At 43.5% G+C, this 23,231-nt stretch overlaps 1 protein-coding gene across 12 annotated transcripts in view; it reads left to right on the top strand.

The window, feature by feature from the left end:
• The window catches only part of adgrb1a (adhesion G protein-coupled receptor B1a), a 160,671-nt gene that overhangs the window by 83,448 nt on the left and 53,992 nt on the right, over nt 1-23,231 (top strand). For 6 of the 12 annotated variants that reach the window (XM_047598667.1, XM_047598666.1, XM_047598679.1 and 3 more), the window contains 13 exons: nt 93-251; nt 983-1,087; nt 2,674-2,841; nt 3,205-3,384; nt 4,603-4,767; nt 5,256-5,420; nt 5,513-5,614; nt 6,523-6,629; nt 6,806-7,000; nt 7,240-7,308; nt 9,615-9,723; nt 12,953-13,096; nt 19,959-20,034. In XM_047598667.1, the coding sequence (XP_047454623.1) occupies nt 93-251; nt 983-1,087; nt 2,674-2,841; nt 3,205-3,384; nt 4,603-4,767; nt 5,256-5,420; nt 5,513-5,614; nt 6,523-6,629; nt 6,806-7,000; nt 7,240-7,308; nt 9,615-9,723; nt 12,953-13,096; nt 19,959-20,034 (1,744 nt within the window). The remainder of the gene's footprint in view (nt 1-92; nt 252-982; nt 1,088-2,673; nt 2,842-3,204; nt 3,385-4,602; nt 4,768-5,255; nt 5,421-5,512; nt 5,615-6,522; nt 6,630-6,805; nt 7,001-7,239; nt 7,309-9,614; nt 9,724-12,952; nt 13,097-19,958; nt 20,035-23,231) is intronic. The other 6 variants (XM_047598670.1, XM_047598673.1, XM_047598676.1 and 3 more) reach the window with 5 other exon arrangements.

Genomic DNA, 23,231 nt, shown 5'->3' with positions numbered 1-23,231 from the left:
GTTCTGAGAGACTGGTGCATTTGTTCTCGTGTTTAGCCCAACTTCTGACAGTACCTGTCTAACATTTAGCGTTATCGTTTGTATGTCTCCAGGTGGCTGGAGTGTGTGGGGCCAGTGGGCACAGTGCAGCAGTGAGTGCGGAGGCGGGATCCAGTCACGGACTCGGACCTGCCAGTCTCCCCCGGAGGAGTCGTTCCTGTGCGAGGGCGTAGTCGAGGAGGGCCGTCCCTGCAACTCGCAGTCCTGCACGGGTGAGCTCCTCGTCCACGTCCGTCAGCAGTGACGGATCTTTTTCAGCTCTGTGGTTAAAACAAAAAAAAAAAAGACGAGTGTGTGCGATGTGTGCAAAGTGTTTTTTTTCTTTTTACAGCTATTTTCTCTTTCTTTGGCTTTCCTTTTCTTACATCTTGTTCATCTTGCTCGCGTATCCATCCTCTATAAGTCAGCGTATTGACTTAAGGAGTGCATGTTGGAAAGGGGACTTTGATCGATGAAAAAGAAACAAAAAAAAACATGGTCAACCTTTTTGAAGACCATGCATGCACAGTTTGTCAAAATCGTTAAAACCCACAAATGGCTAAAGGGACACAGGAAATCAACATAGAAGCCATTCACCAAGACGTTTTTGCGCTTTCACCGAATTGTTCTTAAACATTTAGCTTAATTTGTGCAGAACTCGACATTTCTGCCCGAATTTCAGTAGGAAGTCATTGTGTTTATGTGTTTTTACTAGTTATTCAAGCCATCGGAGACATTTGAAGATACACTATACAACAATATACATATAAAAAAAAAAACGCGCAGCACATTAACACAAACAGCACCACACAAGTCCCAAGTTTGGCTGATGCTGTTCTGGGTGACCAATCACGTCACGGTTGTGTCCCAAATATAAGCTATTGATGACGGAGCTCTGGTTGCTAACCCCCGCCCCCCCCCTCCCCCCTCCTCCTCCCCCCGGCCTTGCCTCACCCTCCTTTAGGCAAAGGTCGCCACCCCTCTCGCAGCCAATCGCTTCGCTCGGTGGACAGCCGCAAGCGAGACGACGTAGACAAGGCCCGCGGCGGACAGCAGAGCCCCCAGACAGGTAAGACAACGGGACGCAGAGGGATCCCTCGCATCAGTCACTGTGGCAGCTTGGGTGACCACTCGTACAAAAACAACAGTATAACACAACAAACGAAAGCAGAAGAAAAAAAAAAACGTAGGACACCCACAGCCTAGACAGTCCAGCACTCACTTAAAATATGCACATCTATCAAAATCTCCCATGATAGTGCCTCGTCCACAGTGGACTGATTCCAACATGGACCCCACCTGAACATAGTGAAACTGTATTTTATGTGAGGTTATAACAGGACACTGTGCCCTGTCTGTAAAACACTATATTATTTTATATATACATATGGAGTCCTCCCTCTCTGTTAAAGTGATACTCTACCCAAAATCGGCAGCGGTAGCAACCAAATCCTCTCTTTCCACGAATTAGATGAGAAGGTGGATATCAGCCTGACGTCCGTGCATGTGGAGTTTGGACTTGTCCGCCGTAGATTAGCATTCAGCCTGGAAGTGGGCTGCGCCTCATTTCTTTAGTCCGCACACAACACAAATAAATATCCGTCTGGCCAGGGTTTCACTTGAAAAGGCACAATGGTCTGAAAAGACTCCAAAAATGCGTCAGAAAAAGGGCTCGGCTGCTGTCTCCTTCAAAGGACACATTGCAGCCTCCAGGGTCAGTGCTAAGCTAGGCTAATCAGAGGTATCAGTATTTTTTATCCCTTTCTTGCAAAAAAAAAAAAACAGATTTTTAGACGTTCCTTGAAAAGGTGGCTGCAAACGAATTGTGGTTTGTATACTCAGAGTCTGAATTCATGTCAGTGTTTTCAAGAAGTCACTCGTAGGAAAACTGACCTGCAACAGAAATGGATCATATTACACAAAATCCATAGGACTACATAGAATCTGAGCTGACCGTGGTTATTGATCGATTCAAAATGCAAAAAAAACTCCAACTTCCTGTCAGATTTTCGGCGAAGTATCACTTTAACTTGCTGATCGATTCCCGACTTCCTGTTCAGTTCTCCTCGTCCTGCTACCCCCCCCCCAGCCGAGACTGCCCGAGTTTCCCTTATCGGTCCACTGATGACCCATCAGATCGGCAGTCGTGGCCAGTGGAAAGATGACATATTCTAAGCCAGTGGCATTCACTTCCGCTGGAAGTCAATGCGAAGGATATGCCATCAGAAACCTCACAGATGACGAAGGACAAGCAGACCCGAAGCTGGGGTCCATTTCAGGGGCCGCCTCCTTTGAAGCACGCGGTGCACAAAGTTGATTGGAAGGTTGATTCTTTCCGTACACGGTGATGCAGGTTATTTTGTGAGCAGTGGGTCCATCTGCAAAGAAGTCAGCCCATTTATTAGACACATTCGTAGGAACTTCTTGAACTGAAAATCTTTTATCCATCAGGAAACACTGCATTAGGCCTTTGACAGAGGCGGCTCCCGAAATGCGGCACAGCTACAATCTACCTTTTACGCACACCACCACAGCCCTTCCTCTGTTGGCCAGAGCGGCAGCATCCTGCATGATAATTAGTTATGGCCCTCTCCTTTCCTTTTCCTCCTATTTCTCCCCTATCCTCCCATCCTTTTACCCACCCTTCCTCCTCAGTAGACTCAGCTTCAGGTGAGGAGTGGTCAGCGTGGAGTGTGTGTTCTGCCACATGTGGGGAGGGCTGGCAGAGTCGCACTCGTTTCTGTGTGTCCTCCTCCTACAGCACCCAGTGTAGTGGGCCACTGAGAGAGCAGAGACCTTGCAACAACTCTGCCGTTTGTCCAGGTAAGCCGGTGCCTCCCGACCCCATTCACTTCCTCCTGCCACCTCCCTGCGCTCGCCCAGCCCTCTCCTGGACCCAGCCTCACCCACACAAGACCTGACTTTATCTAACCCCTGGCACCAACAATGATCTCTACGCCCGCTTCACAGATAGAGCTTTTCCTACTGTTTACCTTCTCAAGATGTTCCTCAGGCTTTCGCACAAGCAGGCAGGCAGGGAGGCTCCTCAACTCAGAAACCCAGATCACCTTAACAAATACATGATCCCTGGAAAAAAATTCATAACTGGCTCACAGTGGTTATATTGTGTTGTTGACGTGCAGTTAAAGGAGCCTGTGTTTGTGTGTCTATAAATCATATCCCTAGCTGCTCTGATTGCAGTTCACGGCGCGTGGGACGAGTGGTCGCCGTGGAGTTTGTGCTCGTCGACCTGTGGCCGAGGTTACAGGTCCCGTACACGAACCTGCACCCCCCCACAGTTTGGGGGAGATGCCTGCGAGGGCCCAGAGAAGCAGACCAAGTTCTGCAACATAGCCGTTTGTCCAGGTGAGGAAGCACCCCAGCGCACCACTTAGCTCGACTGAACGGATGTGTTCACAATGCATTGCAGAAAAATGACAATCGTTGCATTTACAGGAGCAGTACTTATGGGTCGTTGGCTGCATCCAGTGATTGTTGTTACCTACACCAACAATTTGACAATCACATCCACTTCAACAAACAATTAGTGGCAATTGTGGAAGGGAGGGAAAGTAGAACGATTTAACTTTTCTCTATTTTTATTTTTTAAATTAAAAAAAAAAAAAATTACAGACTGTGTGTAGATCTTTTTGTCATCTTCCCATGTCTGCCACGTTTTGAATGTTGCAACCCAACATTTGTAACAAACCTATTTGAACCATAGACTGTATATAAATATGGACACTGCATCCTCACTTGCTTGCATTGGCCAAACTAACTATTCCCGGGTATATGGGTGGCAGCATCTTGCGATTTTAGAGCCAGGTCTGATCAGTATGGTCCAAGAATTCCTTTTTTTCTACAGCATCAAATAACTAAAACAAGACTTTTTCTGATAACTGCAGAAAATGATTTGACGTATATTTTAGTGCTTCAGTTTTAGGCCCAAGTCCCATCCACTAACACGGAGGAGGTGGAGCTTATGACCTGTACTGCAAACAGCCACCAGGGGGAGCTCTGTTTGCTTTGGCTTCACTTTAGATTCCGTCTTTCTGAATACATACACAGCAGAACCTTGGGACCATTAGCAATACCTTTAAAGACAGTCATCTTGTTCATTCACTATACCTTGCTGTGTTACCATTTTGATCCATAAGCACCACTTATCCAGCATTAATAATACTAATTTATTTGAAGCACACTTAAACGTGTCCATTTCAACCATAACATAACCCAAGAACTGTGGTTCAAGTGGAAATACGAAGCTAGGAGCACCACGTGGATATGGAGTGCTAAGTGATCTCAAGCAATGCAACACATTAGTCACAAATAAAGAGCATGTTAGTCAATGCAGAGAAGTTTATTGCTATACAGGACCTGAGGAAAATAAGTGAAAGGAAAACCCCTAATCCCTGTTACTGCAATGGCATTGTAAAGAAGAACAAAGAGCAGACAGGGTTGGGAGTGGGGAGGTTTGGAAACTTGTACATAGCTTCATTTCTTTGAATCAGTGTACTGCCTCAGAGAGCTGACGTAGCGCTCTGTCTTTCTGTTGCTGATGTCACTGACCCCGATTGTCGTCAGTGGATGGAGTCTGGAACGACTGGTCCAGCTGGAGCGCCTGCTCCACCTCCTGTTCAAATGGCACCACGCAGAGAACCAGGGAGTGCAACGGCCCCTCGTACGGGGGCTCTGAGTGCAGAGGGGAATGGCTGGAGACCATCGACTGCTTCCTTGGGGAGTGTCCAGGTACGAAACTCGTGCACACCTTCATAGTTCACCCTATACCAATATGTTACGATTGGGTTGAGGTTGTCCTGTTGTCCAGCAACAGGAAGTCAGGACCAGTGGTAATACTACTTCAGACAGCATCATGAAAGGGGGTGGCACTAGTTTTTCCATCAGCTTTGCTATTATCCTCCAATCACTCACAACTTCTGTCTACACTTAATGCAGCTGCTTCCTTCTCAACTCTTTATTTACAATATTCCTAGCACTGAACTCTGTGGAGCTAAATAACAGAATAGCTTTGTGTTTGTTGACATACCTTTCAGAACAAACTTCTTGCCTTGGCCTTGGAGGATCATCCTCTCATCTCGTTCTGCATTTTACCTGCTATATATGGTTGAAATGACAATAAAAGCCTCTTTGAGTTGATGAAAGTAGTGTAGGCCAGTGTCATCTTCATTATCAAGTTTTTCTTACATATGTCCCTCTCGTTCCTTTCCTTCTCCCAGTGGATGGCAAGTGGCAGCCGTGGTCCTTGTGGTCGGGTTGTTCTAAAACCTGTGGAGGGGGCAGTCAGCAGAGAAACAGGATTTGCTATGGGCCCTTTTTTGGAGGGCAGGCTTGTCCCGGAGAACGGGAAGAGGTCCGCCGCTGTAACGAGAAGAGATGTCCAGGTCAGAGGAGGGGGACGTTTAAACATGCAATGCTTAAAAATGATGTTTAAACCTCCAGTGTGACTCATGATTATCTGCTCCTCTGAATACAGAACCTCACGAGATATGTGGCGAGGACAACTTCTCCAACGTGGTGTGGAAGATGACTCCAGCTGGGGATACAGCAGCAGTACGCTGTCCTCCAAATGCCATGGGTACGCTCACACATAACTTTTGAAATTCTTTCTACTTCTTCTTAAACCCTGTTCGCGCGGGATTAGTTTTACCTGAGGACGTCCTGTGATTCAAATATCTACGTCTACGTCTGTGTTTCATGTGGTGTATTCACACAGGATAAACAAACTCAGTGTTTTACTCAAATTCACGTTCCGTTGTTGTGGCTCTGCTACTTTCCGTCTCACTTCACTGCGTGTCAGAGACAGGTTTAATTACTTTGCAAATATAAAATTCTATTTTTTTGATACTATTTAACCCCGGGGGAAGAGATTACCAACGACCTGTAACCATTAAATCAGCTCCACCTTTGCAGATGAACACTTTAATTATTGATTTAGTGATTTAATCCGCATCTAAACTGGTGAATAGTTCAACGACATCTCGACTTTGGGCTCTAACATCTGTCCATTACATGTTATCATTATAGCACATCCTTCATAATTCTTAAGTGAAAAGTGGCAGAAAAATGACACAAATCAAACAACAGTCACAAAAAAGTAAAAACTCACCTCTAAATCACAGAGATGTTGAATAGGACTTTAGTCCATTTAATGTGTTTCCACTTTAGTAATGCTGGCTGCTTCTCCATCTCCACAATCTTCTAATTGATTGTTTTGAATCAATAAAGAATTGGTCAGGTTAACTGAAGAGGTTTGGAGATGCAGACATTTGTATGGCTCATGTCACCATTGTTGAAACTGAAACAGGAAGTAGAAACAAAAATTAAACTGACTGGCTAAAAAGACACAGCACCAACTACTGTATGGGTGGTGTTTTAACGTATAAATGGCTCACACTGGTGTAGGCTATGTACGTAGGTTACTGCATCAACGTCCCTAACCCCTAACCCTAACCCTAAAAGCGTCTTTATACTCTTACTCCACAGGACTCATCCTGCGCCGCTGCACCCTGGATGAGGAGGGCATCGCCTACTGGGAGAATCCCACCTACATGAAGTGCATCTCCAACGACTATCGCAGTATACAAACTTTAGTGAGCATCAATCTTCTTTTACACGTCTGGAAGCCTCAAAGTGGTCATGCATTTCCTTCTGAAAGCCCTAAACGATGATTAGGGTGTAGATTTTGAAAGATTTATGATTAGGGAGTAGATTTTTGAAGATTTATGTGACGATGTGAAAACTAAAAGGAGCCCCTTTTCTCCGTCAGACTCGGGAACATTTGTCCAAAGCACAGCGCGGCCTTGTTGGAGATGGCGTTTCGGAGGTGATGACCAAGCTGAGGGTGACGTCCAGTGACGGGACCAGCTACAGCGGTGATCTCCTGGCCATCGTGGACGTGTTGAAGAACATGACGGAGATCTTCAGGAGGGCGTACTACAGCCCCAGCAGCGCGGACATGAGGGTTTGAGCATTGATATACGTCTTTAGTGGTGCACTTACAGTTTCTTTGGACTTACGGTTTTAGAGGTGGGATGGAGAGAAGATATCGGAAGAACAAACGTTAGAGATCATCAGGCTTGAAAATGCATTTTTTACACGAAAGCGCAAAACTATAGGAGTAAAGCTCTAATGGACACACAGAACAATAAAACAGACTATCCTTATCCTAAAACATTAAACATTTTCTCTTCTGTTTTGCAGAACTTTGTGCAGTCAGTCAGCAATCTGTTGATGGAGGAGAACAGGGAGCGATGGGAGGAAGCGCAACTGGTTAGTATCTCCCCCCCCTTCGAAAAAACAAAACTTCCACAGTTCCCTCGTCGGTAATTGTATATTCTGTTGAACTTTATGTACAGTAATTATAATGAGCCCGCTGTTGGAGCGCTGCAACAAAGACACAGGTGGACCTGCAGCCCACCTGTGTCTTTTCAGACAGACACACAGACAGACAGAGGTAGAGGAGGAAGGAGAGACGGGGACAGCCGAAGAACAGAAATAACTATAGCTAATGAGTAACCAAGTCAACTCAAACACCCACTCATCCATCTGTTGCACTCATCCACTTGTGCATCACTATTCGTGCCGCCGTGCAGCCATCCAGCCCCCCCGCCTGTTCTCATGAGTGTCACCATACAGACAGAAGTACGCAGATAAATAATCCAACCTAGAAGTTTGTATCCTCCAGTATGTAATTTGTGGTTACACAAAGGAGATGCAACTGTTATTGCTTCTCTGACTGTTAATACTTTCAGCTGTGAAAGCTCCAGCTCGACCAGAATGAAGGTTTTTTACAGAAAGACCATGATGCACAAACTGTAAATGGTGTTTCTGGTCGTAGCTGTGTGGAATATGAGACACTGTGGCACTGAATGGACAGTATGGCAATACTTTAGTGGGAGCTGGAAAATGTTTGATATCAGCAGGTTCCCTTAAAGAGAAAAAATGTGTCTCAGTGCGACTCCTCTGCCTATGACTCTTTGAAACCGCTGTGAGAGCAGTTTTGGGGTCACATTCAGGACTGAAAAGCCCAAGATCCACAGAAGTGTCTTTTCAAAGTGTACCACACTATTACTACTACTACTACTACATTTTTGTTGAATTAAAACTACGCTCTGCTGTAGCTCCACCACTTACAAAGAAACATGCTTTTTTTTTTTTTTTAACTCACACTTTACGGATCGGTTGTAGTAGATGCCATCATGTCACATCCTGTTTCTATAGCATCAAATAACTAAAACCCAAACACAATTAACTCTAAAATACAAGTCTTCAACAGAGCGTCCACGCTGGTACTGCAGAAAATCTTTGGTTGATTAGACATTTTTCATGTATTTTTTTCTTTAAAAGCACTTTAACATGAACCCAACATAATTTAGTGAAGGGATTACAGACTGACTCTGTCAGGTTCCCCGAGATCCTATTCAGTTCTGAGGGAAAAGGTCCCTACTTAATCATTCATCAGTTTGAGGGTCTAGAAAAATGCCCTAAAATGAAAGAAACCATTCTTCAAAATGATTTGATATGTATTTTAGTGTTTTATTTCAGCCTAAGTCCCGCCCACTTACTCAGAGGGGGTGGAGCTTATCACCTATACTGTAGTTAGTCACCAGGGGGAGCTCTGCTCGCTTTGGCTTCCCTCATCCATCTTTATATTGTCTATGGTTTAGAGCTGAATAGATAGTTTATTTGACATTTGCACCGCTACATTACAGTACTTTGAAATTCTTGTGCGTTTCCCTGAATCAAGTTTAATAAAACTTAATGATTAAATACTAAAAAGTATTAAAGTTGGAAAGTGAACTTATAGAGACAGAATGATATACATACAATATACATAATATCATCCAAAAGGTACCTTATATAGGCACAGAAGTCTGTATCAGAACAATGTTTGGTCTCTTTGGGTCAGTTCACTGAGTATTGAACACATATTTAATAATATTGTACACGTAATAAAAAATACACATTGTTCATTGCAGCTTATCTCTTAGCTGTGTTATGAAGGTGAGTTGTGACACCTTCCCTTCTTAATATCCTGTGCCACTATTGTCACCTTCAGTGTGTTTGTTGGACTGTAAACCTGATAACGTTGCAGGTACTAACACCAGACCTCTGCTAGCTATTCTTTTATTTCTTGCCAAAAAACTGATCTCACTCAGGTGGTCCGCTCCTCAAGTCCCTGGGGTCAACAAGTTGACATCTGCCCTTCTCCCTTTGGAAAAACTGACTTACAACTTAAACCACACATCTGAGAAATTTGAGATTCTCTGGTCTCCATTGAACCGTTTCCTTGATAGTAGCCCAGGATGATAAAACATTCAATTTCAAAATGCTCTTAATTATTTAACAGTAGAGCAAACAAACGTCTGGAACAAGGTACCATGTGAAATACAAACCGTTTACCGTGCATTCACATAATTAAATAATGATCAGTGCCATGCATTCGGTTGTCTCTAAACAAACCCTCTAAGCCTTGCTAAGCTCTTCTTTAAATAACAGCGCCAAGGGTTTGAACAGCGGAGCAGAATATCCATGTTAAATCTCTAATCCTTTTTTTTCTGTCACTGTCTCCTCAGCTGGGGCCCAACATCAAGGAGCTGTTCCGTCTGCTGGAGGACTTTGTGGATGTCATTGGCCTGAGGATGAAAGACTTTCAAGACATGTATGAAGTCACCGATAACCTAGGTCAGCCTTCTCTCCATCTACAGGGGATCGGCACAGTTATCACGGCGCATCAAAGAAGCTCTCTTATCGCGGCTTTACTTTCACTGAAGATTGATCTCAATAACTATGATATCTGTCCATGAAAGAGAGGAGCGAGGAGGGTGACCTCTGAAATCAGCCCCAGAAACCACTGTTAAAATCTATATGCCCTGTTAGCTAAGTGACAAGTTTCAGTCACGCTGTCATTGATTTTAGCTTATCGCCGTTCAGCCACAACATTAAAACCACTGACAGGAGAAGTAAATAACATTCACCATCTTGTGATAATTCAGTGTTCTGATGGGAAACTTTTGACACTGGCATTCATTGGTGTGGACGTTAACACCTAGACCTGACCAGACGCCCCCCTCCCCATAGCAATGACACTTCTTGATGGTAGCAGGATGCAGCACTCACATAAAAAAACTGGTTTAATTAAGAAAAACATGAAGAACAGCACAAGGTTCTTACTGATCTGTTATTTAGTCATAAAAAATACAAAGACCAAACAAAAATCAACAACCTCCGCCTCAGCAATCAGTCTAGTCTGGGCTTTAGGTGAGTCTAAGGACAGATAATGAAATAGTATTCATCTGCAGTGGTTTATTATGACCGACTTATTTGATATACTTCTATTATTACTCTTATCACTGCTGTTAATATCAGTCTTGCATGTTTTATACATGATGTACACGAGGAGTTGCACCAGCTCAGATTTCTTAAAGTCGACTTTTATGAGATGAAAGTCACGTTGACACCGACTAGTTTCTGATGACATCACAGTAGAAAGTAAAGCTTTGCCACAATTTAATCTATATTCCGGACTTTTGGACACATACGCTGAGAACAGACAGTTCATGTGCTACATACTGTGAGCTGAAGATATGTATAGCCTGTATAAAAACTAGAGGCAACGCAGCACCGTCAGTAGCATTTAACAGATGCCTCTTCAGATCCACTCCAACGATACGTCTGTTGTATTTCAGGACTGACGTGTCACGGTAGCGTGGGCTTCATCTTTAGTGAAGTGTTTCCCGCTGCTAGTTTTCTGCAGCGACCCACTGGGCTCCTCACCTGTCGTCTAGGAGGCCAGTCAGCGTGATGCTTAAAGCGCCGATTAGTCTGTACAACCTCGAGTACACACAGCGGCAAGCAACCATTTAAATGTACACAGAACAAAGACGTGCAGGGAGTAAAACTGCACTTGTACCTGCAGTGAATGGTTGGTACATATGCACTTCACACTTATTTTTGTTTTTCAGAGTGGGATTTGCATCATGCTATGTCGTAAATTCCTCCGCTATGGCACTGAGGCACATCAAAACTCTTTCAATAGCATTTCTATTTCTGTTCCCCAGTATTTACATGAAGAAAAAAAACCCCACTGTGGATATTAGCACTCCCCAGGGCGGCAGGGTTTGAAAAGAGTCTCATGAGATTCTAAATCCACATTCACAACCACCCGCTGCCTCCCTCCATCACCCAGAAAGACTGTGGGCACTCTTACTTTCTCAAAGGAGAGGAAAAAAAAACAACACGGTACAGTCATCACAGAGGCTCTGCTGCTCTCCTTGACCTCCACATAAAAACGAGGCAGAGTTTGAGCTGAGTCGAGGGAGAATATGTGGGAATTGAGGCCAGATGAGAGGTCTTGTTTATAGCGGTGCCACCTTGCTGTCTGGAGCCAAATAGCCGCCCACGCCGGCAGCACCGCGCCTCCCCTGGGGCGGCTGACCCCCTCTTTACCTCCCACACCTCACACATGAGCGGAGCCACGAGAGGAACGCTCCATCAGCTGACAACATGTAGTTAGATCCCCTCCAAACTCTTAAAGTTGTACAGGAGGTGGGAGGACGCCAGGTTTGAACCGCTATTGTTCTCTTTTCTGTCTGATGGTGTTGCTTCTTTTATTTTAGCCCAACTCCCCCAAGATTAGAATCACTAGAACAGATTTCAAGCCTGCACTTATTACACCTCCATTCACTTGTTTTCGTCTGTTTTGTGGGACTCCTTGTTCCCTGATACCTTATACGACTGAGGCGGAGAGCGCAAACTTAGCACAAACTTAGCATTTAGCATCAGCCGATCTCTGAAAACTGATTTGATTGGCAGAAGTTGTGAAGACAAACAGCAACTCCTGCAAGAATGACCTCCTGTGACTATTATTGCTGTTTTTCATCTCGAACATAAAAGAACAAAACAAACAAGAATAAAACAACAAAAAAACAGAACAATATCATGTCAAACACAAACAGTCTCATCTTTTTCCACAAATAAATAGTTTGTTTGAGAGGAGACTAGAAGAAGCAGAAGTGCTTACAATTAAATTTAATGTCGGATTTTCTTATGTGTGATAAACAAAAACAGGATGAACCTTGTGTAATTGTTCAAAAAGAGTTGATTAGAGTTCAGTTTTATAATTACCAAGAAAATCTCTTTTTAAATTCTATAGTACTTTCTTTGAGTTTCCCGTCCACAGAGCGACTACACAAACTACTTTTTAGAGCTGTACATACTCCAGGTTGTTTAAAATTGAATTTTCCTCTTAACTGATAATTACTTTCTCTGGTTGGGAACAACTTTTGAATGTTTTCAGGGAGCATGTTATTTCTTGCTTTAAATAACACTAATGATGTTCTAACTTTAACCAAGTCCAAAAATTCCTAAATCTGTGATTAAACAAAAAGAGGATTAGTGTGATCAAGATACTTAGCATGATTTATTCTCCTCACTGCTCGTTTCTGTAATGTGCATATTCTTTGTTAAGTGCTGTTGTGTGTGTTATCTGTATTTCAACACAATAGATCGGGTATGAGAAAATAAGCGTAATGTTGTTTTTATTCAGGATGTGTCTGCATTTACAATGCAGGATTACAATGTTCTTTGCAGTCTGACACAAACACAAATACTTAATGTGGGCCTTCCAGCTTGTGGCCCAAATACTTATTTTCATATACTCTCTCTATTGTTGCTTTCTTATTGTATACTTCCATTAATTTTCCGATAGTTTTATTTAAGTTCAAAGAAAGAAACTTATTCATATCAAACCAACATTTTAATTAATGCATTTCTTTTGAGACCACTTCCAAGGGTCTTCCAATTGTCCAGACAATATGAAACACACTCATTAAACACACTCTGTAAAGTTTATCACTCCTGGTTGATGTGTCAAAGAGCGACAGTCGTGTCCATTTTTTTTTTTCTGTGACAGTTTTGAGCATCCACAAGCGTCCGGTGGCAGGTCACGCCGACATCAACTTCCCGATGAAGGGCTGGAGGGGCATGGTGGACTGGGCCCGCATCTCCGAGGACAGAGTCACCATTCCCAAAAACATCCTGTCCACTGGCAAACCAGGTGAGAGCCGCATGCATCTGTAGATGTTAAATCAACGTCTGAAACATGTTCCTCAAATGCAGCTCGCTGCAGGCCTGTTTTCCTGCATTCGCTTAAATCTGTGTATTTGTGTGTTTGTGTGTTTGTGTGGTCGGGAGGGGGCCGTCAAAACAAAAAAAACAGAAAACAGCTGATTTATAAAACAGTGTTTACTCCCATTAATCTGCAACCCAGTGCACCCCGCTCAGACACATGCACGCAGAGAGGCTTGTATTTAATGCTGCAAATAAAACATGCACAAGAATAAAAAGGCACGTTCTCATCAATAAGGCTGGTATACGTTTCATAAAATGATAACAGAATGATGCCACCAAATTGCAGACGGTAGCATTTACATGTTTGACAATGGACAATAGTCATGTTTATAATAATGTGTGTATGCTGCCTCCGTTCATCATCCGTTATCCTGTAGAGGGATGCAGGAGGGGGGCTGGAGTCTATCTCAGCTATCACTGTGCGAGAGTCAATCCCGGGACTAAAACAGAAAGACAAACAACCATTCACACTCACACATACGGCCGATTTAGAATCAACAATTAACCTAACGAGCACGTCTTTGAGCGGTGGGAGGAAGACGGAGCACCCGCAGAAACCCCACTCAGGCACAGGGAGAAAACGTTATCTCTGTTCCGCTCCATTTGTACTCATTTTAAATTAAACATAGCCATATATCTATATAACCCCCTCCTAGCTCTCCATCTCTAGCTCTCAAACATTAACGCATCCGATGCTGAATGAATGAGTGTTCACTGAAAACATGAGGCTGTTGGCTCTAGGGGATGTATAGACCAGCCGGCTTGTTGTTTTGTGGACTTCCACTGGACTCCTCACCTGTCTTCTCACAGTCGGTCATTGTGACAAACTACAGTGTCAGTGTGTGGAAATACTTCACCGCAAACTGTAGTAGTGTTGAAGAAACCTCTGAATTCTGATAGTTGTTCTATAGCTAGCATTAGTCGCCTAGCGCAAAGCTCCCTGCGAGAGACACACATTTCTGGGAACTTCTGCAACTAAACTGGGAAGAACTGGGAAGCACTATTAAAATGCTACTGATTGGTGCAGAGTTGCAGCCTGTTTTTATACAGACTATACATATCTGCTGTCTGTTCTCATTACTCATATATCTGCCTCACTTTCTACTGCATTTTTATGAGTGATGTCACCAGAGACTAGCCGGTGTCAACTTTCACCACTTAAACCTTTAAGACATGAAAAAAAAGAAGCTAGGAGTATTTGAATCACAGTAACTCACTGATGCTGAACACTGGGAAGTTGCGCTTTCTGGAAAAAAAAGCTGTCATTACGGTAATAATGATGCACCGCTGCTGTCCAGGAAGGGAGAGGTGTTTGGAGGAATTAGTTGGTAAAAACCGAGGTTAGTTATACCCTTGAGATGCCGAAGGTCTTCCAGACAAAAGCACAACTCCCCAGTGTTCAGTCACACTTCGAATACTGTCAATAGTGCAAATTATTGTGAGTTACAACATGTAGGCTAATTAGCTGGTGTTTTATTTCTGTGGCTAGGCTAATTGTATCTCGTTTCTGACACAGGCAGAAGGAAGAGGTGCCTGGTCCGAGTGTAGTTGCATTCCCATCATCTCTATTACCTACTGCTGGTGGCTAATTAGCTGGGGTTTTATTTCTGTGCCTTGGTTAGTTAGTAGCTGACCCCTGGGCTGCTTGTTGGTTGTCCAGTTGGACCTGGCTTCTAAAGGAGTTTTGCCTTAGATCATGGCACAAGGGAGTGTAACATCTCGTCCTGTGTATTAATGAATATGTCAGAAACGATGTGAATCAATGGATCCCCAGCAAAGGTCGTGGTTTAAAGGGGCGACTTTAAAAAATCTGAAGTGGTGCAACCCCTAGTTGGCTCATGGTATCACTTACTGGTGATGATTTGCAGGCGTCATCACTTGCAGATATTCCCCAAGACAGGTCTTGGAAGGCCTCGGCTCGACGTTAGTTGCTGACGTGGCTGGTGTTTGTTATTTAAGAACCCAGCGGGTGCAGTTTGCCAGACAGCGGGAGCTTGTTTTCAGTCGGATCCCGTCTTGCTCTGTCTAACTCTTGCATATGTTCATGTGATCTGACATCAGCAGCTCTGCCAGTAGCTGCCATGTCTGAATTGCCATTTTCATTTGCTGTGCCGGGGTCACTGGGAACGAGTCGGGTTCTAGAGAATGTGTTGAGTCGGTACCCAAGGCCCGTGAATACTGCTGAGGCCTGGAATGTACAAGAATGTAGAGCGGACGACAGTTCCCTTCAAGCTCAGCCGCTTTTTGTCTGAATTACCACTTTCAGCACCGAAATCACACCTGCTTTTAACTTTGATTTTATTGCAGTGATGGCAGACATTTCAATGGCATAACTGGAAACCTCTGGCGGTAGAGTTGACATAATGGCTGTTGTAATTTGCTTGAGGTTCCCCAGGAAAAGTAGTACCATTGGCTATCTCTCTGGTCTATTGGTGGAGCCTAGTGAAATGGCTTCACGCTGGCTGTAATGCCGGAGAGACGATCCAGGCCCTGTGTCACTGCTGACAGAACCAGCTGAGTTTGACTTCTGTCTGCAGGCAGGTGCTAGGTGCACAGTTTTACCAAAGCAGTGGGGTTGTTTGTCAGCCGGAATGTTTTCGACCATTAAAGCCAGCTCCACACCGCTAACATGCTAATGAGGCTGTCACTCCTAATCAGGAGTCAACAGGAGCCAATCACGAGCAATTAGAGGCAGTTCCCTACCCAGCTGGGAGAAGTGTCTCCGTGGTGGCAGTGTCATCCCAGCAGCTCTTTGTGCATACAGCTTGGACCTGCTCGCATTAAAACCGCTGTTTGATGCCTTGTTTACACTGATTGATTGGTCCATTCTAACGTTTATATGGACGTGTTCTCACATAAGCCCAAAGAAAATGCAACAGCTCTGTAGGCTACAGAGGAACAGAGAGACATGTGTTTGCTGAACATAAAACGGATTTGCCTTCCACACAGCAACAGTCACCACCAATTAAACTCTGGAAGTCAGAGAATAAATCAGACATGTTTGACTAAATATGTGGATCGCAGTCCAGCGTGTTTTTATTTCGTTTTTTATGATGCATTCTTCCTTCTTGCATATTGAAATGTTTGCAGTTTAATGTCTCATTTTACTCTGAAATGAGTTCCCAGAAATGTGTGTCACTTGTAGGGAGCTTTCCTTTCACTCTTCTGTCCAGTTCATCACCAATGAGCTCCGTGGGGTTAAAGTCGAGAGACTGGGTCATGGTCCACTTCATGTTTTCAAGCTTTCCATCTTGTTTTTATCCTGAGGTAGTTCTGGTAGAGCTTGGACTGAAGTTTTGTGTCATTATCTTGCTGTAGGATGAAGCCCTGACCAACAGATACGGATGCTGTTCTAAAATGTTTGACCAGTAGCATAAATAAAGTTAAATACTGGTGAAATCTAAAGTCTTTTTAACTTTAAAGCTCAGAATCAGTGCAAACTGACTTAGGTTCAAACAGATCTGTGAACATGCGAACGTGACTTTTACACCAACCTTATATGTTTCCATTTTAACAAAGTCTAGTAGTATTAAAGTATTACTGTATTAAATTCTGCTAGTTGCTCTGCGGTTAACATTAGCCACATTAAGCTAAGGCTGCAGCATGTGTGTTCTGATTGGAATAAGTGCTTTCTGAGGAAGATATAGCTATTTCTTCTTTCTTGTTACACATCTATATTTGAAGAAGCTCAACTAGCTGTTTGGATTTGGATTTATGGACTGTATTTACACAGAATCAGATATCTCACAGATATCTCCAAACATAAATTGGATAGTTTACAACCAATCAGAGCAACAAAGTGTGTGACCTTAAGCAACTAAAGCGCAAATGCCAACTTCTTTCAGATGCGATAGCTGACCCTAAACAGTTAGCTTAGTGTTACTCTTTTATTCATCGTTGGATAAAGTCCATCCAAACAATTCCACTGGCCTGGCAGATCTTTGCTGGCGCATAATCAGTTCTCAACAGACACATCCTAGTCCAAACTTAACAGCATGTGTCCTCTTATACCGTTACTTGGCTAAACTAGCTGTTAGTTAACAGTAAAAAAGACAGACAGGTTTCATATAAAATACTCTTTAAGAAGATCCTTTTAGTGTGTATCCCGTGACCCTCTAGAAGACAAGGAAATGAGAACTTGGGGCCATTTTTATATATGTTATTATATCATATACATATTGTTAGTTAAAAGTTCAAATGTAATTAAAATATTTAGCAGTTATTTGAGACAAAAACGTCTGTGCAAAGCATCAGATAACAAACAAGTAGAAAATGAGAGATCCTACAGGGTTAATTGTCACATTCATCAGGTCCACAACATGGAGTCTCTCTGCACTTTCCGTTCACTACAGTGCCTCTCCACACGGAGTCACACTCACAGCAGTGCAGGGCTCTCAGTATTAAAGGGCTAATGAGTAAACTGTGGGACACACTTTGAATTCTCCACAAGCAGGAAGCCAACAGACACACGTCCTCTGATGTTTTATCACGTGCACAAGAAAGAACACACACCTACCAGAAACAACATTAAGACCAAACTGATCAAGTATCTGTGGGATGATCCACGGAGGAACCTCCAATCAACCCATCAGAACCAAAGACCCCCATTAACAACATGCTGTTACCAGACACCACAGGACACTCTCAGAAGGCCCATGTCCTTCACACCTGGTCATAATGTTATGCCTGATTGGTGTACATTGAAATGCACTGAAAAAAAAAACATTCTTTATTTTGTGACCACTTGACCTCAAATTCTTGCAAACACTAACTATTAAAAGGTCAATGTGAGCACATAACAGCAAAGAGGTGCTTTCATGTCATAATAATATCTGATGGAGAAGAAAGTAGGTAGTTAAACTTGTATGAGGTTTACTCCATTCTTGACAAGTGTGCTTCTGTTAAGAGCAATATATTAAATAAGCGCAAGTGTGCACTTACTGCTAACAGCTTTTCTGGTTCACCTTCCATGAACAGCCCCTTATATGTTTCTGAAACTCCACCAAACTGAGGTGTGTGGAGCATGCTTTGGTGAAGGTGCAGGAAATAGACGGAGCCACAGAATATGTTTCAGAGTTTACGCTCGACGCTCAGCCTTTCTTCACCGCTTCACGAACCCAGGCACGCGTGTAAAGAGGCTTTCGTGTGACTGCACACGTGTGCATGTTCACGCTTCAACATTTGCAAACAAATATTCTGCACATACATCAAAAAGGCAAATGTTTATGGACAGATACTTGGCTCTGAACTTGCTTCAGTTCCCTCCCACAGACACATAACTTATTGAATGGCTGGTTAAAGCCTCCCCCAGGCTAGCTCTTGTTGGGCACAGACAATCTGGCTGAGCATATTGGATGGGCGAGCCAAAGAGTGCATGAGCGGGACACATAATACTTCATCCCCCTCACACATGCACATGTCTTGCTCGGTTCCCCCCTGATGCCCATGGGAGCTCAGCTGTTGCCCGCGAGCTACAGCCTCTGCCTGCTGCCTGGCACACTGCTGTGTGCTCTCAGGCTGCTATGTAGTGTGCTGGAGCAGAAGAGCTGGATGTCTTCAGATGGCTGTGCAGATGGAGTTGCTTTTTTTTTTTTTTTTTAATTTATTTATTTTTGCTTTTGACATTGCAGCCAGAAAAGAGAAGGCTTCTCCTCGCCCCCGGGCATTTCTGTGCCTTCATGTAGTCCAGCAGTCAGGTTTTGACAAATTTCTTCCCATCCTGGCACAAGCCTGCTTATCCCCTCCTTTATCTCCAACAGGGGGAGCTCACCCACAGAAGGCTGGAGCCAAATCTACATGTGCACAGATCAATATTACCACTAGATAAGGAAAGTGTAGGTATTTTGTGATGACAACTGTGCAAGTTGGGTTAGTGGGGGACCTGAGAGTAACTTATCATGTCAGATGACCTCTAAACATGGTCAAAGTCTTTGATCTCAGTGTAGCCTCAATGCATCTTGGGTGCTGCGCATTTGTTATCAGACTACCCAGGGCACATACAGGGTTGAACACTGGAGCATAGCCTTAGGGGTAGTAGTAGTAGATGTTGTTGATGCCAGCTGCTATTCCTTTTGGGTTATCCCTGTTATCCCCTGGTTTACACCCATCAGCCACAACATTAAAACCACTGACAGGAGGAGTAAAAAAAACATCTTTTAACCATCTTCATTACGAATAGTATTGTCCTGGCCTCCAAATTCACTAGACAAATTAACTGCGGGGTGATCCAAAGATGCCCCCTTCCCTCAACCCATGGGACCCAAAGACCCCCTCTAACAATTTCCTGTTTCCAGACACCACAGGACACCCTCAGAAGGATCATGTCCATTATCTGATGGCTCACAGCTATTTTGGAGGCACAAGGGAGACCTACACAATATTAGGAAGGCGGTCATAATGTTATGCCTGTTGTGGAAGAGAGTTTTCCTTTATCTGTTCGTATCTGTCCATCTAAATGTCAGCATGTGCCAGAATAAAGTTGTGAAAGTGTACTTCCTGTTCCGTGTGTGTGCGTGACTGTACACATCAGTGTGTAAGAGACAGCGTTTATAGCTGAGTAGTCATGTAGGCCACCTCCAACGTAAAGAGCTCTCGGGAGCTGGAGGAGTGGAAGCCGCATGGCTGACCTGCATTCTCCTCTATAGAAAGCCACTGTACTAACAGAGGATAAACCAGCCAGGCCTCTACGAACACACCTCTCATCACGCCTGCCTGCCTTATTTGACTTTGACCTTTAGAGCCAGGTTTTTGCTAAGTGTGTCCCTACCTCTGCTTCTTCCCCAACACAGACTCGGACGACTCCTCGACGTTCGTCACCGGCATCGTTTTGTACAGGAACCTGGGCAGCATTCTGACTCTTCAGAGGTAAGAGCGCTGGAGGCTTCACAACTGCATCTGACAGATTAGAACAGGGGTGCCAAATTGTTTTTTCAGTGAGGTTCACATGAGGACAAATATACGAAGGGCTGAGCTACTGAGTTTTTCTTGGGCAATTTAATGTCGGTAAGTTATGCTTAATATATGAAATGGAAAAGAGGTATATTTCAAGCTTGTTATGCAAATTTATTAACAAATGAATACTATGGAATATAAGTATTTGTTGTGTTCAGGGGGAACAGTGATGCTTTGGCCTGAAGGATGTTTGGAAGGGCAGGAAGAAGTTTGGTGGTTGGTGGGTGTTTGTAGACATGCTAACGTTGTTGAATACCAAAGTTTTAACCAGGCACATTAATCCTGCAACTTTAGTGGGCCACACTTTCATGAAGCTATCATCTGAGAAAGGTTTCCTATGTCGAGCAATGAGTCAAAGACCTCAGAATTAAACAACAATAAAAAAAAAAGCTGCAGACTAGGTGTCAAGACTTAACTTTCAGCTCTCGCTCTGCAGCAGTGTGGGCCTCATAGTGATTGGTTTCATAGTGTCATTTTATATTATACTCTTTCATGAGGGCAACAGTTTAATTTCTTGTCAAACAGACACACTTCCCCTTGTTTTCTACGAAGAAATATTCATTGTCCATATCCACATTTACTGCACTCACCTACTGTCTTGCGTTTCTTTGGTTCTACCATTTTTTGGCTCCACCTGTGGCAAAAGTTTTCTTTGATTAATCGCATTTTGTGGAGAAGCTGCTGCATTTAAGACTGTTAAAATGAAATAGTAACAATACAGTCAAGTACAAGTTCCATGCTCGGGCCATGTTCCATTATATGTTTAGAATTTGCTGGGGGCCTTAGTTTGAAATGGTGCCAAGTGCTGCAGTTTGGACACCCCCAGATTAGAAGACTGGTCATGTGCTAAGCAGAGTTCCCTCTTGAAACTCCACCAAAATCAGCATTTTACAAGCAAGTTGTAAAATATATTTAAATGTATTGTACAATTTGGACACAAGTACCAAGGCTGGTTGGTCTGGTCTGGTCAAAATGAAGGTAGAGTTTGGAGATGGATGTGGTTGCCGTACCCTCTGATGATTCCTTATGGGAGAGAACATTAAATATGTTGGTGAGCATTGGGGCTGGAATGATCCCATCCCCTCAAGTTTATATTTGTGGTCCTGAAAGCAGAGTAATTTAAAGAAACATTATATGTATTCAAATGTATTTTGTCACATTACTCATCTGGATCTAGGAAGCGTGAAGTTGGTCGGTTGATCAAACAGTCTTGAACGTCTCAACAAGCTATTTGATTTTTTACAGTGGACTTATGTGCATCCATGGTCTCCCAGTTGACACTGATTTGCCATAAACTCTACCTTTTCTTCTATCTCAAAAATTTCCAAGTCTCTTTTAGTTTGTCTAATTGAGTGAATAACTTTCAAAGTCTTTTTAGCCCAAAGTTGCCTCCTTCCCCCTTAACAGCGTTTCCCTGCTGATCTGAAACCTCATAATAGCTTCAGATACATTTTGTTTGACATTTCTTTCACAGAAGGAGGTATGTGAATTTTGTCTCATATCTCATCAGTGGGATTTATGCTCTCTGCGTTTTTTGCTATACAGCACCCCCTCCATACATTTAGGGATAGGATAAGGCGTGGCTGTGTTGACCAGTCTCTGTATCTCCTACCTTTTTGAAGCCGTTGACATTCTGTCTGCATCATGCTGTGATTTGCCAGCTGTGTGGAGATGAGAAAGAAGCCCGCTCTTCTTTTATTTTCTTCACTTCTTCACTTCAGCAACTGTTTGTGGAACATTTCATTGAGTATAACCCAGTGCAACTCTATGGATAGAGAATGGAAAAGGAAAGAGAAACACTGACCCAAAATCTGCCCTGTCACCTGGCCTTTTAAACATTATCACCTCTCCAGTGTTCTTGTAATGTCATGTTTCTAATTCCACCGTCCAGTGTTTTCTGTTTGGAATGACACTCTATTTCTAACAGGGTCTAACAATACGTCTTAAGAACAAGCTCCAATTTACCATAAACTGGTCCTGACACTGAGAGTGCATTAGGAGGGGACCTTTTAATGATCACAATGAAGTGCATTTACCCTGTGTCCATTAGACCAACGTTCAAGAGAATTCATTCTATGTTGCACCCTCTTACACTGATCAGCCACAACATTAAAACCACTGAAGTGAATAACGTCGACCACCTTGTGACAATTCAGTGTTGGAACAGGGAAACCTTTGGGCCTGGTGTTCATTCATGTGGATGTCACTTAGACCATGGATTCGGAGTCTTTGTCTATCAAACAAAGACTCCAAATGAGAGCAGCTTTGGTGTTTTACTCACCCACAAATGGATCAAAAATACTACACACAACCCAAGACATGCTGTCATACAGTATACTGTGGGAAGTGTCACCACTGTAGAAGTCAAAGCATGTTTCTGGATGCGCTACAGAGTGGGAGTTATGGATTACCACGGTGCCGTCAGGCCATTTTACATCAGCTGCTGGAATGAACATTTCCAGCTAAATGAAAACAAGGATTTAATGCAGAAGCAGTAGTAAACCTACAGTGGGTGTCCTCGTCCTTCGTCTCTCATCCCCTACAGTAACAGGATTTTCTTGGAAAAACTTGCTGCTAGCATGATGATTAACATATATTTTAACACAGCATAGCTTTGTGTAATTATATGTAAGAGCCTGGTATATATGGCTGCAATTACAGTGGGAAGGAACTTTCCATTATGATAATGTGGTGAACGCACATAATGCACCGGTGACATATGAAAACAGGGAAATGAAGCTGAATCTTGCTCTCTCCAGTCCTCCCACATGAGTCCTTAGACTGCTGCTGTTTTCTGAATTCCATTTTTCCCTTTCATCCTCGTCCCTTCTCCTTGTCTGCATTTGATGCTCCTCTCGTGGAAAATGAGACGGGTTCAGGCCAGGAGACTGGGTGACACGAAGGTTTAAGTTGACTGATTGTGTTTTGCATTGGTGAGAGGGCAACTGTAGAAGATACAGTGATGATGGGAGTAACCGGGGGACGGATCAGCATGGGCCGCTGAACATGCTTGGCCGACTGGAAGCTTCCAATGTCGCTACCTCCAGCACCAATTCACTTTATCCTGATAGGCTCATTCCACATGATTGATAGCGCCTATAAAAAGAAAG

This window comes from Mugil cephalus, chromosome 11 (assembly GCF_022458985.1).
Source record: "Mugil cephalus isolate CIBA_MC_2020 chromosome 11, CIBA_Mcephalus_1.1, whole genome shotgun sequence".
NCBI classification, from domain to species: domain Eukaryota; kingdom Metazoa; phylum Chordata; class Actinopteri; order Mugiliformes; family Mugilidae; genus Mugil; species Mugil cephalus.
Note: the sequence above shows the minus strand (reverse complement) of the source record. Positions and strands in the feature narration are given on the sequence as shown.